This window comes from Centruroides vittatus, unplaced genomic scaffold (genome assembly GCF_030686945.1).
Source record: "Centruroides vittatus isolate TY-2023 unplaced genomic scaffold, ASM3068694v2 contig_1051, whole genome shotgun sequence".
In the NCBI taxonomy this organism is placed as follows: domain Eukaryota; kingdom Metazoa; phylum Arthropoda; class Arachnida; order Scorpiones; family Buthidae; genus Centruroides; species Centruroides vittatus.
The window spans coordinates 651,039-670,354 of NW_027120680.1; the positions used below are offsets into that span (position 1 = coordinate 651,039).

The 19,316-nt window shown below is 31.7% G+C and overlaps 1 protein-coding gene across 1 annotated transcript in view; it reads right to left on the reverse strand.

The window, feature by feature from the left end:
• LOC136971522 (BRO1 domain-containing protein BROX-like) overlaps positions 1–17,565 on the reverse strand; it is an 85,557-nt gene extending 67,992 nt beyond the window's left edge. The window contains exons 1-2 of the mRNA XM_067265984.1: positions 17,383–17,565; positions 1,124–1,327 (exon numbers count right to left, since the gene is read on the reverse strand). Coding sequence (XP_067122085.1) covers positions 1,124–1,327; positions 17,383–17,483 — 305 coding nt within the window. The 5' untranslated portion in view covers positions 17,484–17,565. The remainder of the gene's footprint in view (positions 1–1,123; positions 1,328–17,382) is intronic.
• Between the last annotated feature and the right edge of the window lie 1,751 nt (positions 17,566–19,316).

Sequence of the window (19,316 nt, forward strand, 5' to 3'; positions counted from 1 at the left end):
AGTGAGAGTTCTCTATCAATATTGATGAATTTATCATCTTTCTGTTCACTGTTCTTGCTAATAGTTTTTCTGATACTGGTATCCTCCACATAACATAGATCATTTGTGTTTATAACATGAAACTTCAACAGATACTGTTTGTTATACTGTAAGTCAGAATAATTTTTTAAGAGGAGGCTAGGCTGTGACCAAATCCAGACTCCCTCCCCTTTGTAGTGGTCCATGGTAGCTACTGACTTACTTCCTATCCCATTCAACTGAGCTACATGGTTCGTAAACATTCCCATATATGTAAATTAAAATTTAAAATAATTGTGCTAAAAATGCAATTTAAATTTTAAAAAATTAATGCTATCTCTGGTAAATGAGTGGAGCTATTATACTAATATAAATAAACAACTACAAGCCCGTTATAGATAACGATCAACCAATGCCGAATTATCGAGCTAGCAAACGGCTATTATCTTAAATTATTATTACTACTATAGCCATTTGCTAGCCCGATAATTCGGCATTGGTTGATCGTTATCTATAACGAGCTAGTAGTTGTTTATTTATATATATATATATATGCCTTGCCAGGGTTGCGGTGGCTGGTTGAGTGCCTTTGGGAGGACATGGGCAATTAATGTGTCCCCAGCCGGCATTGCAATGACCGTCGATGTACGGTAATCTTATATCAGCTGGAAGAGGAGAGCAGATCAGAGGTCCAGGTAGCGTAACTGGTAACGTGTCTGCACGGATAGCAGAAGTTGCGGGTTCGAGTCCCGCTTCGGGCCGTTTCTTTTCTTCCAGTTAGGCCTAAATTTATTTAAATTATTTAATTAAAATTCTAATTATCTTAAATTATTATTACTACTATAGCCATTTGCTAGCCCGATAATTCGGCATTGGTTGAGTGTTAGCTATTATACTAATGATTATCTTAATTCATTATTTAATTTATAAAGCTGATTTTGCATATATAATACAAATATATAAATAAATCAAAAATGAAACTTATAAAATAAAATAATGCTCATCATTATATTTTATAAGTTACATAATAATTTCTATAAAAAAATAGAAAAACCTAAATATAAAAAAGTTGATTTACAAAATAAAATAATTTTCTTAAACTTACTTTGCAGCATTGCCAAGCATTGTATTTGACCATCGAAATCGTATGGCATAACGAAGTTTACTTTCTCCACCTTTCTCATCTATAGCAATGAATAAGCCTTGAAGCAGAGAAAGATAGTTGTTCAGACAGTTTTCAACATTTTCCACACTATTATTTGGATCACATAACAAATCCAAAAGCCGATTTCTTGCAAGCCGAAGTTCACTAAAAAAAATTGAATATTTTATTTTTTATTTTATTTAAACTAGCAGGCACATGGTGCAATCATGCCCACTAATATATATACTACATAGTGTACTACCATTCAAAACCTGGTATACTTTATACTTGAATCAAAACTACTAAAGAACTTAAAATGTAGCACTTATTATAAAATTGCTACATTTTAAGTTTTTTAGTAGTTTTAATTTTTACTGCATAGTCTTTATTAAATTCCTTTTATGTTTCCATACAGATTATATTTTTTCATTACAGTCAAATAATTATAAGATCTTTAGAAATCAATATGTAGGATTGTCCGTAAATTACATAATGTTATTTTTATCGTAAGACAAAAAACACCTTGATGCTGAGAACGTTTAAATTTAATCATAAACAAACATTTTCAGCCCATTCTATGGGCCATCGTCAGGCTAACTATATTCAAATACTATTTCGAACAACTAATTTCAAATTGAAATAAACTACAAAAGAACTCACGCGCTATGCTAGACTATGTAAATTAAAACTAATATAAACAACATAGAAAATAATAACATAAAATATGCCAATGTTACATGTATACATTGTAAAAATCTATATTCTATAGTTCTCTAGGCAATCCTTTTGCCCTATCTAATGTATTCCTGTGACTTTTTTAATTAGAAACTTCCAAGCTGACGGTAAAATCGGTTGGGTCGGTAATGGACTTTGAGAGCATGTATCCATCAATCAGACCATCTTCATGTTTTGATGCACTAATGGAAGTGTTATATAGCTTACATCCAACAGCTGTAGAATACCGTAAGGACCTTGAGATGATGGCAAATCTGGTATGTGTGCAATCGTTTTTCGTTTTCGAGGGTAAAGTCTATAAACAGTTAAAAGGTGTCCTGATGGACAGCCCAATGTCTGGTTTGCTGTGCGAGTTAGTTGTAAGAAAAATGGAGCGCATCACACTTATCAACTTCAAGGAGGACATAATCATGTATAAAAGGTACGTGGATGATGTGCTGGTTATATGGAAGAATCACGCAAGAATACAACAATTCTTAAGTGCCATGAATTCCAACGATCATGGCCTAAAGCTGAGCTTGGAGCAAGTTAGTAGCGATGAATTACATTTTTTGGACATTAGTATTGCATTTAACAACGGGTCAATAGACACGAAGGTGTATATCAAACCTACACACGACCCGCTGTATATACTGTCAACATTGAATGATCCTATTACTTATAAGCTCTCAGCGTTTAGAGCTTTAATTAGAAGAGCGTTTCAGTATTGCTCTAACATAATCGATACGATGCAAGAGCTGGATAGAATCAGGCAAGTGGCTAAGGTGTTGGGATTTGGTCCAAGAACGGTTAAAAGTTTGATTACCGCTTACAAGAATCCTAAAGCAAGAAAAAACGGGATCTGACAAACGGTATCACGAAATTCACGTATAATAAACGTCTATCCTCGGTCATGGAAGGTATTGCGGGCCGCATGAACAGCACTATTGTATACAAAAGAGCCCCCACGATATATAAGCTACTAAGGAACGACAAAGATGGAATTACACCGAGTGAGCAACCAGGAGTGTACTCGATACCGTACAGCAACAACCAATTAAAGATTGATAAAGAATACATCGGGGTCATGACGAGAAGCCTAAGTAAAAGGATTAAGGAACACAGATATGACGTGGCGAAGGGTAAATGCACAACAACGTTAGCAAAAATGGCGCAGACTGAGGGGTCTGTGGTTAAATGGGAAGAAGCCAGGATCTTAACTCCGATACATTCGCCGACACTTGCAGCTACAACCGAAAAATGTGAAATTTATAAGTCCAGCTTAACCAAAAAATGCTTAAATTACAAGGATGCGGCAATTTTACCGTCAGCTTGGAAGTTTCTAATTAAAAAAGTCACAGGAATACATTAGATAGGGCAAAAGGATTGCCTAGAGAACTATAGAATATAGATTTTTACAATGTATACATGTAACATTGGCATATTTTATGTTATTATTTTCTATGTTGTTTATATTAGTTTTAGTTTACGTAGTCTAGCATAGCGCGTGAGTTCTTTTGTAGTTTATTTCAATTTGAAATTGGTTGTTCGAAATAGTATTCGAATGTAGTTAGCCTGACGATGGCCCATAGAATGGGCTGAAAACGTTTGTTTATGATTAAATTTAAACATTCTCAGCATCAAGGTGTTTTTTGTCTTACGGTTTAATAGAGTCTGAGTGAAGTTAGGAGAATAATAATGTTATTTTTATAATTTTCAACTACCATCCCACTTCCCATAATGCTGATAATCCCATTATGTAGCCGCATTAATAATACAATTCTAATTTTATTTCATTTAATCACAAATAAAATATCAAAAGAACATAAATGCACACATTGTCCCACAAAAATTACTGGCATTTTAAACTTTAATCCTGATAATCCCATTACGGAGAGTCTCCATACGTGATAAAGATCCACCAATTTCTTGACACAGTTAGGTATAGATTTTTTAGGTATTCTAGCTTTTTCCCAAAATATGATACACTCACGTATTACAAGATTTACGCTTTCACTCACAGTTAGTTTAACTTTGCGAATGTTAAAAAACAAAACTGCGAGTACTTGCCGATTTGACGGTAATTTTGCACCCGTGATTTGGTGGTTTATCTCTCTGACTAAGAAAATATGCTTTTTAGTGCTTCGTAATTCCACTGACATCTTCGAAAAAAAAACTATACGTGTTAATAGCCCAACAAATTGTGTTAGAATGGCAAACAAAGTGAATACGTGCCACTTCTCTAGCACCATATGTATGGAAATGATTCGATGCAAGTTGGCACGGGTTCTAGTGATCAAAATGAGCTGAAATTTATTGTGGGAGTATTTAGAAGGTCAAATAAACAAAACTAGGCCCTATGCGTTAGGAAAAAAAAAATATTCGAAAAATAAGGGACACCCTAGTAGTAGTAGACGAAATAAGATTATAAGAAGTTAAGGACATTGAGGCATATTAATTTAACTAGGTCAGTCCTTGGACCAACAGGTCCAAATGCTCACAGACCACACTAGAAGTGTGGTCTGTGAGCATTTACCAGTGCAAAGTAGTCTACAAACCATAATTTGGAAATCATTAATCTAGACCAGCCATCAGCAACCAGTGGTCCGTGAACCATTGATGATCTGTGGAGAAATTTGGACATTGATCAACTGAAGATTACATGAAGTATTATGAAAGAAATACAAAATGCATAGTTGCTTTTTTCATTCATTGGGGATTTTTAATCAAATCTAAAACCAAATATGAAGTGACTGTTATGAATAAACAATGAACAATAAACAATATTGTAAGTGCAATTGTCGTCCTTTGTAAAAAGTGCTAAGAATCCATAAACTTATTTCAACAAGCAACAATGAACTGTAGGCTTACATTAATTTGTTATAATTAAACACATGAGTTTCATATTAATATAGTAAAATTAAACTTTTATGATCATTATTCTACAGGTTTCGTATCGTTTAAAAAAATTCATGATAGTGGTCCGTGGGATTCAAAATTGTGAGTTTAGTGGTCTGTAAGGTCAGAAAGGTTACCGACCACTGATCTAGACCAGTGGTTCCCCCAAAGTGGATGCTACCACTCCTGCAGGTGGTGAGTGAATCTAGAGGGATGAAATGAAGTAAGTGGGCAGCAGGGGACACTGGAGGTAGGGTAATGAATGATGACCATAAGCAAGGGTCAGGATCAATGACCATCTTTCCCTTTCCTCTGTTAGAATGGGTAAGATGCAACATTACATTTAATGGTTTCCAAATATGGAGGACAATGTACGATAAGGACAAAGTGTGAGGTTTGTAGAAAAGTTTTGCTAAGAATATTTCCATTTTTCTCACACAAGGAAAAATAGATTATGGGGCATTGGGGTATGGTTAGCGGAAGTGAGTTTATGTTTATAGAACCAAGGAGGCGGTGGCTTGAAAAAGTTTGGAACTCACTGATCTAGAAGATTTAGAGTAGTCTATATAAAAGATGAATGGAACAATATTGAGCAATAAAACAAATCAAAACCAGATACTTAATATGTATTATAGAACAGCATGGAATATCAGACAAAAAAGTGGCGGTGTCCATTGACTCTATGATTCTCATCATTGTAATTTAATTTAAATACATAATATACTGCTGTAGAATTTTGTTCAATGGCAATCTTATGTAAATTAATTAGATTAATTAAAATACAGTCTGTCCAGAAATGAAAACCGCCATTTATTCACTTCTTTGTTCCAGAATACAAACATTTGACAATCCAACCTTTCTTTTTAGGCTGCATGGCCATCACGTTTAAAAAAATTCCTTTAAAAAACACAGAAAAATATCGAATTAAAAGCTCATTCTCCAGTAAATAAAAATTTGAACATCCCCAAGTGGTATGTATGGAAATTTATTACAAATTTAAAATCGGAACTGGCTGATCTTATGGACATCTTTTTCATTTCCATCCATATCACTTGGGATGTTCAAGCTTTTATCTACTGGAGAATGAGCTTTTAATTTGATATTTTTTCTGTATTTTTTAAAGGAATTTTTTCAAACTTGACAGCCATGCAGCTTAAAAAGAAAGCTCAGGTCATCAAATGTTTGTATTCTGGAACCCAAGAAGTGAATAAATAGTGGTCTCTGTTTCTGGACAGAATGTGTTTTCTAATTAATTTAAATAATATACATCAAATTGCAAGCATGTGGTGTAACAAAGCATATGAGGCAGTTTCAGTATTTGTTTATGGTCTGCATAAAGAAGGCAAAACTTCCTAAGATATGACATCTCTAGGAAAACTAAAATCTACAAATCATTTAGAATATTTTGACCAAGTAATCAATACAGAAATAAAATATAATTAACCTTCCAATTACTCTTTAAATTACTCCATAATTTAATAAAAAATTTTTCAAATTACCAACTCAAATCAAATTCAAGAGGTTATACTGTAACTGAAAAAAGATAACCAACAGTTTCAAGAATTGTCACAAGTTACCAAATATGTTGATAAACTGGAGATGATGATAGCCTGTTATATTAAAGACAAAGGTATACTTGAAATTAAACTAGATCAATTGAATAATAAACAACTTTCAAGTAATCTGATAATTTTAAATTTCCTATTTCCATTTCTGATTATATGTAAAAATTATTCTAATCAGAGGCAATCCTAGGTTTTGCAAATCTCTAGACAAAATTTATGAATATTTTTGTGACCCAATAAAAGAGCAAGGGAGTTAGAGGATACATTTATTTAGGTCTACAATAATAGGAACATTTTTAATATAGAAACAGGCAATAAAACACAAAATAAAGTAACAAAAGTATGTACAATAGGGGGCGCAATATGCAACAAAAATATGTACAAGGGCAGTCCTCAGCAGCAGGGTCCTTACGGACCTCAAGGTGGATGGGGTCCTCAGCCACCAGCAGTATAAAAGAGGAGGAAATTATCCAAAAGTATTTCTTGGTGGCCTTCCTGCCAATGCTACTGAAATATGTACTGTACCATAGTTTTACAATCAATTAAAAAATTCAATAGGTATACAGAAATTCACCTACAAAACTGCTCTTCTGCTTTTAGCACCAAATTAATCAATTACAGAAAATAAGTCTGGTTCTACAGCAATATCTCTTTCAATGGACAAGATAAAAAATGAAGTCTATCTCTTAATGTATTGTTTATCAGAGATAGTTCTTGATCAATTCTAACTTTGAAAATGATTGATATGCAGATGCAACAGATACCAGTACAATTATATTTTCAATAATTACCAATTTGATGACTTAAATACTATAATATACTACGAAATTTGAAAGGCTCTATGCATCATTTTTTATCACCTATATTTAGAGCCGCTGCTGATCCCAATTCTTTCAAAGGAATTTACATATTCTTATTAAACATCTCATAACAACTCTTGATTCTACTTTACCAAAAGAGGTCACAGAAGTCAAATTAAAGTTTAGAAACTTAAGAAATTCTATTCTTAAAGAATTTTGAAAGCACATGTTGGTAGTTTAAACAAAAACCTCTCTTATTTTGATGTTTGCAATTTATGTTGTAGATCAACAGTTAGAAGATGCATGTTAATTTCTTTAATCCAACAAAAAAAATTAAATGGTAAGATAAATTATTTTCTCTTTATCTAAACATAACAAATTTTCAAACTGAATCTTTTTTATAATAAATAATCAGTATCCAAAACTTGATAATTTCACTACAGAAATTACTAAATATAATTTACTGTCTTTCCTTTCAGCCAATATACAGGAAAATTTTGGTACTTTGTCCTGCAGACGTATTTTGGATAGATACCATATCATTGGTTTAGTGGAGACATGGAGAACATCCACAAAACTGAAAACATTCTTCTTATGAAACAAAACGTTTTATGTAATAAAAGCTGATGCAAATTCTGGTAAAGTTGACAGACCTGAAGAGCAGACTGCTTCTTTTGATATACTCTTCCTTGGGTAAGCTGGTGTCATTGTATTTTCACACATCAAGTGTTTTTGTTTTAATTAATTTATTAATGTAATTTAATTAATTTAATTAATTAATGTAGTACAACATAACAGAAGTCTAACACGTGCAGCACCTCACATATTACAATGACATTTCTACATAAGCTGATCACTCTTGAACAAATAATTTGTCTTCAATTGGGAAACTAATCTTCCAAATCTTCAGTTTCATCTACAAGTTTGAAGTTTCTATTAACATTTACTGTTTGTACCTGACACACCTCCTGATGAAAGTGGATTGTACATATATACAGTCTAGTTCCTAACTCTGCCAATCTCCATGATTGCCTGGGAACATTGTCTTGACTTCTCTCACAAACACATGCACACATATACCACACCAGAATGAACTCCGCCGAAAAAAATCAGATTTCTATCCTCGTCATGTTCTTTTTATTCTTCGAAACATTACCTGACCAATCTGGACAATGCCCATGCCATTGTTACATTGATCAAATGCATATCCAGGGTACACTGACTGGTGGTATGAAAAGAAGAAATGTAAAAGATGATTGAAGTGAACTCACGCAGCAAAATTAAATCACAAACAACCAAACACCTTAAGTTGCTGAGAAAATTTTATAACTAACAAACGTTTTCAGCCAAATCTGTTGGCCATCATCAGGTTAAACATAATTCGAATGCAAACACAAAATGGAACAAAAAATTTAAATACAAATAAATAAAATAACGGATAAAATATACATATAAGAAAGTAAAAATTAAATATAAATAACAAAAATATATAAAAAATATGTATAGGTTAAATAAATAAATATTAATAAACTACACGAAACTCTAATAAATGCAAGAAGTGCATTTATCAATAAATTATACGAAATTCTGACAAATACAAGATATGCAGTGATAACAAAATCAAGGCATTAAATTAAGAGCTATCAAACCTCTTAATTAAATATTTCCATGCCGAAGGCAACCCTTCAGCATCCCTGGCATTAATGCAGGCATTATGTAATCTGCTCTTAAATATTTCAATTTTTTCGGCGCAAAACGCTAAAGTCGGTGAGTGTACAGGTTTAATGATGTCTGCTTCACCCCACTTGACTACCGAGCCTTCAACCTGCGCCATCTGAGATAGAATTGTGGCGTTAGATCTTTTGCTGATGTTGTATTTGTGCTCCCTCAATCTAATCCCTAAGCTTCTATTAGTAACTCCAATGTAGTTTTTATTAATGCCTAGTTCTTGGTTTTCATAAGGAATTTTGTACACTTGTACATTTGTTGAATTTTGTACATTTGTAGATTTCTTTTTGTCTATCAACCTTAGGGATTAGATTGAGGGAGCACAAATACAACATCAGCAAAAGATCTAACGCCACAATTCTATCTCAGATGGCGCAGGTTGAAGGCTCGGTAGTCAAGTGGGGTGAAGCAGACATCATTAAACCTGTACACTCACCGACTTTAGCGTTTTGCGCCGAAAAAATTGAAAAGGTTATATACAATGAGGATCCTGAAATGTTGGTAGATATCAACCGAGGAATAGTTAAGTTAACGGATGCGGTACATGTGAATTTAAGGAATAAGTACATTAAGAAAATGAAATGGATCCTTAGAAAACAGGCATCAAGAGCAGCTAAGGATAATCCTTCGACATTCGTATTATGGGACAAGGTAGAAGTCCCGATGAAGATCATGGAGTTTCTAAAGTGGGGACCGAACTATGTCCCTGAAAGTTCAAACTCTTGGGACGCGTCAATTCAAGAAATAGAAAGAGGAATATCTGGGCTAGATCCTTTAGAAAAAGAATACCTCCGATGGAAAACTGTCATTAAAGACCGGATGGCTTGGAGGAAAGGATGTGATGCCGGTAAATACATCAAACTTACTAAATGCTGGCTTAGAGAAAACGATTTGGTTACTACTAGAGCGGACAAGAGCAAAACATTAGTCATCATGAAAAGGCAAACGTATAATGACGCTTTGGATGATTATATTAAGAAAACCGAATGCGAGCGTGTTGACGAAAAGATTATCGATAGCGTCGACAGAAGAGTTAAGAAACTTGAAAAAGCTAAAATCACTAATTTATTACCTTTTCTCAAAAATTGTCGGAATCCTAGGCCAGGTATGCCGAGATTATTTGCGTTTGCCAAAACCCATAAAGAGGGCAAGGAAGTAAGACCCATAGTTGAAAGATGCAGAGGACCAACCTTTTTTCTTGAAAAGAGATTACATAAGTTTCTCACCTCTCAGCTCGAGAATAACGTATATGTGGCAAAGGATCCCAGGGATGTGGTTAATGAGATACAAGATCTAATTTTAATGGATAATGAGGTTGGAACCGTAATGGACTACGAGAGCTTATACCCCTCTATAAAAATTGAGTCATGCAAGGTAGCGCTTTTGGATTTCATGCACAGCAAAAGCCCAGATTTGGCAAATTACAGTAATGATTTGATAGAGCTAGCTAACCTTGTCTGCTATGAATCTTTTTTCGCTTTTAATGGCCGTCAATACAAACAAAAAAGGGGAGTCCCAATGGGAAGTCCTATGTCAGGATTGTTGTGTGAACTTGTATTGAGAAGGTTAGAAAAGAGTGTTATTTGTGGCTTCATCAATGACATTATGTATTTTAAAAGATACGTGGACGATGTCCTTGTAATATGGAAAAATGACCGGAAAATCGAGGAATTTATTAATAGAATCAACAACAACGATGACGGCCTCATGCTAAAGATTGAACAGACGTGTTCCTCACGGATACATTTTTTAGACATTGACATCGAATTCAAGGAAGGACATTTGATCACTAAAGTGTACGTAAAACCAACGCATAGCCCTTTGTACATTCCATCGCGTTCGAATGATCCTTACCAATACAAAATGGCTGCTTTCCGTGCCCTTGTTCGCAGGGCTTTTCTCTACTGCAGTAGTGTGGTTGATAGACAAAAAGAAATCTACAGGATATCGCATATCGCTAGAACTCTAGGGTACAGGGCGGATATGATAACCACACTAATCAAAAACTACAAGAATAACAAAACAAAAGCTCAAGGAGGGGATTTCCGCAAATTCACAAAGTTCACGTATGACAGAAAGAAAGAAGCTATCATGAAGGAAATCTCAGCCCGCAAAAATACCAAGTTAATTTTCAAGAGGGCTCCCAACTTGTACAAATTATTAAGGAACGACAAAGACCGTATTGATAAAGAAAGAATGGCTGGAGTGTACAAAATTCCTTATGAAAACCAAGAACTAGGCATTAATAAAAACTACATTGGAGTTACTAATAGAAGCTTAGGGATTAGATTGAGGGAGCACAAATACAACATCAGCAAAAGATCTAACGCCACAATTCTATCTCAGATGGCGCAGGTTGAAGGCTCGGTAGTCAAGTGGGGTGAAGCAGACATCATTAAACCTGTACACTCACCGACTTTAGCGTTTTGCGCCGAAAAAATTGAAATATTTAAGAGCAGATTACATAATGCCTGCATTAATGCCAGGGATGCTGAAGGGTTGCCTTCGGCATGGAAATATTTAATTAAGAGGTTTGATAGCTCTTAATTTAATGCCTTGATTTTGTTATCACTGCATATCTTGTATTTGTCAGAATTTCGTATAATTTATTGATAAATGCACTTCTTGCATTTATTAGAGTTTCGTGTAGTTTATTAATATTTATTTATTTAACCTATACATATTTTTTATATATTTTTGTTATTTATATTTAATTTTTACTTTCTTATATGTATATTTTATCCGTTATTTTATTTATTTGTATTTAAATTTTTTGTTCCATTTTGTGTTTGCATTCGATTATGTTTAACCTGATGATGGCCAACAGATTTGGCTGAAAACGTTTGTTAGTTATTAAATTTTCTCAGCAACTTAAGGTGTTTTGGTTGTTTGTGATGTAAAAGATGAACCAGGAAATAAACGAAAAAAAAAAAAACAAAAAAAACAAATATATACGTATATGTACACAGAAAGGGAAAGAGAAAACAATTATATTAATATAAAACATAGTGTAGTAACATCACAAAAGCTTTGTTTAAATGCAGGACTTTAATGTGCAAATTGATCTCACAGAACCCTGCATATTATGGAATGAATTTAAAACTGAAGCCTAAATGACTTTCTTTAGATAGAAAACTTAATGAGAAGATACAGACATGAAGTTATAGTTTAAAACAAATTTTTCATTTTAAATGAAAAATTCAAGATATTCATTATCCTGATGATGACAATTTTTTATTGTTTAAAATATTTGCATTATAAAAAGGATTTTAACACAGTCTGACAGTGTTTACTTTGTCTGTTGTTATATGAAATTTGGCATTGAGTTTAACATACCATTTTAAATGATGCTTTTTCCAATGATTACCTAGGTAACATTACTTTTGCTTCTCGCAAAGATAAATCAATGATTGGTTTACTTGTGTTATCTTCTAACCTAGTGAATTCTGTTTTGGATGAATTTAAGTGATCATTTTTCAGTTTCATGCCAGCTATTTTAAATTAGAAATGCTAATAAATAAATTAGAAAATATAATAAAGGTTCTTCCATCATCAAGTAGAATGATGCTAAGGCAAATATATTTAATATCTATCTAAACAGCCATCTATCAGATTTATCCTGTTTTACTCTTTACTGCTTTACTCTTACTACATAATCTTTAATGTTACTTGTACAAGCTAATTGTAAATATATTTTGAACGGATTATACCTTTTAAAAGATATTTATTAATACAATGACTCCCACATTCAAAGATATTTATAATGAGTTTGTTTGTTGTAAAATACTCTAATATGAACATTAATTATAAACCAAAATAAAGGTTATAAATCAAAGTTTTGGACCTAATAATCCCCGATTTGATAAAAAAAAAGTAAAACTCAACTATCTGTCCTATTCTTCAGGAGTGGTATCTCTTAAACTCTCCTTTGCTCTTAGAGGAATTTTTTAAATATGAGAAATGTTCAAAATACCGTATTTACTCACATATAGGACGAGGTGTGACTTTAAAGATCAAAATAAAGAAAATTAGATTTATTAATACAATTCTAATTTTATTTCATTTAATCACAAATAAAATATCAAATGAACATAAATGCACACATTGTTCCGCAAAAATTACAGGCATTTTAAACTTTAAGGAAAAATCTTTTAAAATTGACAACATAATTTTTTCACATAAAGCTGGACAATTAGGAACCTTTTTTTGCCAATTCATAATAGTCCATAGATCCACTCTCTGTCGATTAACTTACGAGTTTCTCTGAATTCTGATTTCCAAATAATCATCTGTTTTCACGTGAGAATGGATTAAAACTCATATCATGTTTCCGTGTGATTTCAGAATTTCAATCAGGAATTCAATTCAAAAGCTTTGCTTTTCTTATTGCTATTCATTTTTACTCCTGACAATATACAAGAATGATTCAAATGACCCAAATAAAATACTTATGTTTTTAAATACAAGGATTGGTAAGCATCCGGTAAAAAATGTGAATACATGGTTCACAAAAATTATTTGCAAAAATGCAAAGAATCTTTCATTCGCGCATATAGGACGACCTAAGAATTTGAAGTTGTGATAAATGAATAAAAACCTCGTTTTATATGCAAGTAAATATGGTAATTAATAACTTGACATCTGCAAATCCCTTTGTCTGGGAACTGTGAATAGATATAAAAAGCTGCTCAAGATATCCCAAATAAATTGTATTACCACTGATAACTGATATAATTTCCTGAAAACATCAGCCGCAGCCTCGCTATTTTTCCAAATTTAAGCTCCAGTGGAAAAATTGATTATTTGGACAATATTTTTACTTTAAGTGAAGTTAATACAGCTTTATTTCAAATCTGTCAGTAACATCTTCTCCAAACAAACTTTGTACAGGTTAATTATTGTCACCCTGTATTCAGAAGTTAGGAAATACTCTTCTACTATATCAAAATAACTTTTCCTAGAATAGTATAATAATTTTTTTTTATACTTCAGAATTCCAAACAATCAGAACTCTAATATATATTGTGGCATGACATATAAGAAAGGCATATGTAGTGATCTCCAAAATTATGGTCGTATTGCCTTGACAAATTTCAGAAAGATTTTTTGTCATTTACTAAAGAACAGATTGATAAAACAGCTGCAAAAAATATAGTGTACCTGGATTTCAACAGTTAACTTTTAGTAAGGTAAGAAGCATCTCTAACTCAATCTTTGTTTTCTCTAGTATAATTCAATAAACCTTGCAAGTCTTATTTACTGACTTTTTTCACTGACCTGTCTAAGGTCTTTGATTAGGTAGATATTAGTAAATTACTAATACTTATTTATCAATTCTTACCTTCAAAATTTTTTATATCATTTAGGGGCTATTTACCAGATTTCTCATTCTCACCATATATGTGTTGTTTATATGCAGTTTATTTCTATTATTATTTAGTAACAAATGTAATGTTTTGTATGTGTAGCCATATTCCATTTACTTAATAAATTACATGTAATTTATTAAGTAAATGGCATATGACAAACTGTATGGCATTTCACATACCGTACAGAAATATGTAAATTTTTTTTTTCATTAAAGTTACAGGAAAAATCTGGATAGACATTTGATTTCCTACAAAAACATATATCATAAAAACAAATAATACCCCTTAAAACAAAAACAAATAAAACAATAAATAAATAAATAATATAAAATAATAACAGGTAACGAATTTTAAAAGAGATACAGTGCTTTTTTACATTTCAATTAAAAGTCAGAGAGATTAAGATGTAAAAATTTATCAAAATTATTAAGATTTTGCAATATATGGTAGAAGAAAGATCATTGGGATAGATTTAGATGATAAAAAGTAGTAAAAACATCAAAGTTTTCTCTATGGAATTTGGAGTGAAAGCCAATCTTGATAAATAAGACCATTAAAATATTAGTAATATATTAACCAATCAAAATATTTAATTTTCTTGAAGAAAGATGGGAAGCCCAGGCAAATTCTAGTGCTATTAGAGTTTTCAACAGTGAAAGGTAGATTACACATTTTGTTAAATGTAAGATATATCTTACAGTATTAATAGCAGAAGTAATCTTGTATAAAAGGGAAGGTGCAGTCATTGACCAAATGAACACTCCATAATCAATGCAAGATTGAAAATTAGCATAAAAAATGGTTCACAATGCTCTTTCATTAAAGATGGGCTTACAGAAGCACTGTAAAATTCCATGTCTGATAGTCACGAATTTAACTAGTTTATCAATATGGTATAAATAAACATCACTAAGCCCGACGAGTATATAATGAAATACCGACAATCGCCTTAAAATGTCTAACGTCTACCTCTAGTAACAAATTACTTTATATCAATCATTTAATTAGCCAATTTATAGCCCGATTTTTAAGATGATCATTGGTATTTCATTATCAATATGGTTTTTAAAATTAAGTTTGGTGTCAAAAATCATGCCTAAATCTCTAATAAAAGTTACATAATTAATTGGATTAATATCGATGTAAAAGACAGGTAATAGAGGATTATGAATCAAAGCATAACACGTAACCACTGTTTTTTCTGTATTCATTATCAGGTTTGCGGATTTAAAAATATTTATTAATAAATAGATATCTAACTGTAAGATAGATGGATCAGAACAGATTAATTTTATGTTATCAGCATAATCTATAATATGAGTTAAGACAGCAGAAAAGTTGATTTAAATATATTAAAAAGAAAAGGCCACTAAGAATAGATCCTTGTTGGATACACACAAAGAAACAAAATCAAGGAAAGTATAATTGCCTATTTTAACTTTATAAGTTCTTAAGGAATAATCGTTGAACCAAGAATGAATAGTATGATATACTATGTGAATAGGATATTGATCCTGTTCACATAGTATATTAAGAAGGATATCAGGTAATACAAAATCTAATGCACTGCTTATATCAATATATACAATGTAACATGGTTGCTTATTTTCAAAATTGTTAGTTATATAAGACAACTTGTAATAAGTTATAATAAATCTCAGATAATTCAAAAGTTGATAAGTTGAAGGTGCAATTATTCTGTTCTTTGAATTTCAAATTAACAAGGATTTCCTGTATTCTATAAGAAACCAATACAAACATCTGTTATATGAGAAAAATAAGGGAGGACATACAGGGAATTCAATTCCTAAAAATAACAAAAATCATTTACCATTTATCTATATTACATCTAATTATTTGTATTTCATCTCAGTTCTTTGGCAAGTGATCATCATCAGCAGTTTGAATAATTTAATCATCATTAAAAAAACGAAACTTTATGAAATGTTAAATATAAAATATGCTTTTAATTAATATCTTTATATATAAATAATTGAAATAATTTGTATTTGTTGGATTTTAAAACAAAATCCAATTAAAAATAAAATTCATTTTCAAAGTGAATTTGCTAGTACTTTAATTACAAGCAAAATAATGAAAATTCATAATGTTTTTTAATTGATTAATACATCATCACTTTAGTTGCGTGATATAACTTTTTGACAAAAAAATTACAAAGGCTATATTATATAAAACCAAAAAAGTAGAACAAATAAACATAAATACAACAAATGTCAAATATAGCTAATAGTGTAGGTGTAAAACTTAGTACCTACTATAAAACCAGAAAGTTCATTCATATATGGTAAAAAGTAAGAAAAGTTCCTTGATACATACATATATCAAGTCTCAAGTGATTTTTTTTAACTATATGTAATTCTTATTGATTTAATACATAAAATAAAAAATATTGATACTTTATGGCCAGAATCACGTTGGCCATACTCTCACTATACCACTGAATAAAGCAGAATTTATAAGTAATAAACTTTAACAAAACAATAACATATCCAAGTACGAAATACGGCAATAGATACACGTCACTCAAATAATAAAACTAATACAGAAAATGTGATACAAATCATTATAAGGATCTGACACATTAAAAATGTCAGAGCTAATCAACTGAATCTTCAAAAATGTCATTCAAAAATACTTATTTTATCAAACTGATGAGAAATATATCTTTAAATTTATCAAAAGCATTATTAAGTTCACTAAAAACTAAAACAATTATACTCAATATTACAAATTGTAGTGTAGAGATGAATATTTACAATTTATTTTAGAATGTTAATCTTATTTATCAACAATGTATTAAGTATGTGAGCTTAGTAGGCCTATCAATTTTATAATGATGATAAAATCTGTGTAAAAGAGACGAATTGTAACTGAAGTAAATCACAATCATTTTGTAAGCTGATATGATTAATCATAATAGTCATTAAAACATACTACAATTTTTATATCTAAATTATTATTTTGGTGTTATTTCTGTTAATAATTTCTGCTCTAACAAGCTTATTGATGTAATAAATCAATCAATATTACTTTAATTGAATATATTGATGCATGAGTAATTTAATAATATAATAAAGCATAATTATTTAAATTATAATAAATTCTGAAAATGTCAGGTAACAAACCTGCAAAGTTTTATTGCCTGACTGTCATTGACAATCATTTTCAAATCGAAATTGATTTGCGATGTCGCCTTTAAAGGGTTCCTATGGAACCAATACGCCATGTTGATGTTTGAAGGATTTCACGATCTGTGACGCAACCATGATATGGCAATTTCGTCACAAATTGTGTCAAACGTCACCGTTTGACGTAATGGTCGTTCTCAGCGCCATCTGAAACTAAGAATTAATATGTTTATTTTAAAGTTATTAAAAATAACATTTATAAACATTTTAATTATCAATCAATCAATCACTTTATTGTAGTAAGGTTACCTTGTTACAGGGGGATCTAGTAGTTAATATTACAATTTAATTTTAAATTTGCTGAAGATTAGTTACATAGTTCTTGGATATACAAAGAATCTTTGAACGTTATCGCTTTAGTTACATAAACATTTTAATTATTACAAATTGAGTGACATTTTTATTTAAAAAAATGTATCGGACTTTCTCTTTGTCCACTCGTTTCGTTTTACATATATGTTTAATTAAACTTATGCGGTAGTTTTTTTGGAAACAACGAGCTATAATATTCGCTTGGGCCAATAAATATAGGTGGCGTATGAGTCGACTAAAATGGCTGCCACAAAGGGGTTTAGCCAAGGCCGTCTAGATGATACGTATACGATGATATGTATCATCTAGACGGCCTTGGTTTAGCGCACCCGACAACATACGAGTTACTTGTGTGTTGTCTTTGTAATAACTTTTCTCTCTGTAGTCAAAACGTTTTATCCGCATTTGTGTCCGACATTAATCCTAGTTGATTTCGTAGTTCTTTAAGTCACGATTACACTTTGTGACATTTTAGAACACGCGGGTGATCGAAAAAGATGTCTTATAGGAGAGGAAATGCTAAAACTGATAACTTCATATCTATCCAGCTTTCTCGGCAAATAATTCACTTGTTTAACCAACACCTAATTTTGCTGAGCTTAAAATTCTTTTATATTTACAAACTTTTTCAACCTATCTAATATAGGCCATCGTCAGGTTTAATATAAATGTTCCAAAATGGAACGTACCGTTTTTGAATATTTTACATATTTAAAATTGAAAAAATAATTTAACTTTGAAATAAATTGAAAGAAGTGTGTATATTAAATAAAATAAATAAATAAACAAATAAAACATAGAAAAGAAAGTTAACTAGAAAGAAACGTGATTTAAGGGTTTTTAAGCTCCATTCTTTTTCTATATTTCCACGCTATTGGAAGCGCATTAGCATCCCTAGCATTTAGCAATTGTTTTTCATTTTACTTTTATAAATTTCCACTTTTTCTATCTCCAACGCAATGGATGTAGTGAGCACCGTTTTAATGGCTTTCGCCTCTTCCCATTTTACAACCGCTTTTTCAGTCTGCGCCGTAATCGCTAATATTGTGTTGTTGCGCCCTTTGTCAACGTTGTATCTATGTTCTCGCAGACGTACAGCCAGGTTTCTTCTAGTCACACCCGCATAATCTTTTTCGATTCCTAACTGTTTATTTTCAAATGGTATTTTATATACCGCAGCTTTCACTTCCTTTTTCACGCTGTCTTTATCTTTCCGTAGCAAGCTATAGATATTAGGTGCTCTTTTATAGACAATCCGAGTTTTTATAAGAAAAAAGAGCACCCAATATCTATAGCTTGCTACGGAACGATAAAGACAGCGTAAAAGAGGAAGTGAAAGTTGGGGTATATAAAATACCATTTGAAAATAAACCGTTGCTAAATGCTAGGGATGTGTGAGATAAGCAGAGGGTCAGGGGGAAAAACCTCGCTGACCACTTACGCTGCTCGGGTTGTAAAACCCGACATCGTTGTCGTTGGATGGCTAGAAGGGCAAAACTGAGTGGTGAGGTGCGTCAGTAAGTCGACAGGCGTCCTTACTTTGACAGGAGACAGGTTTG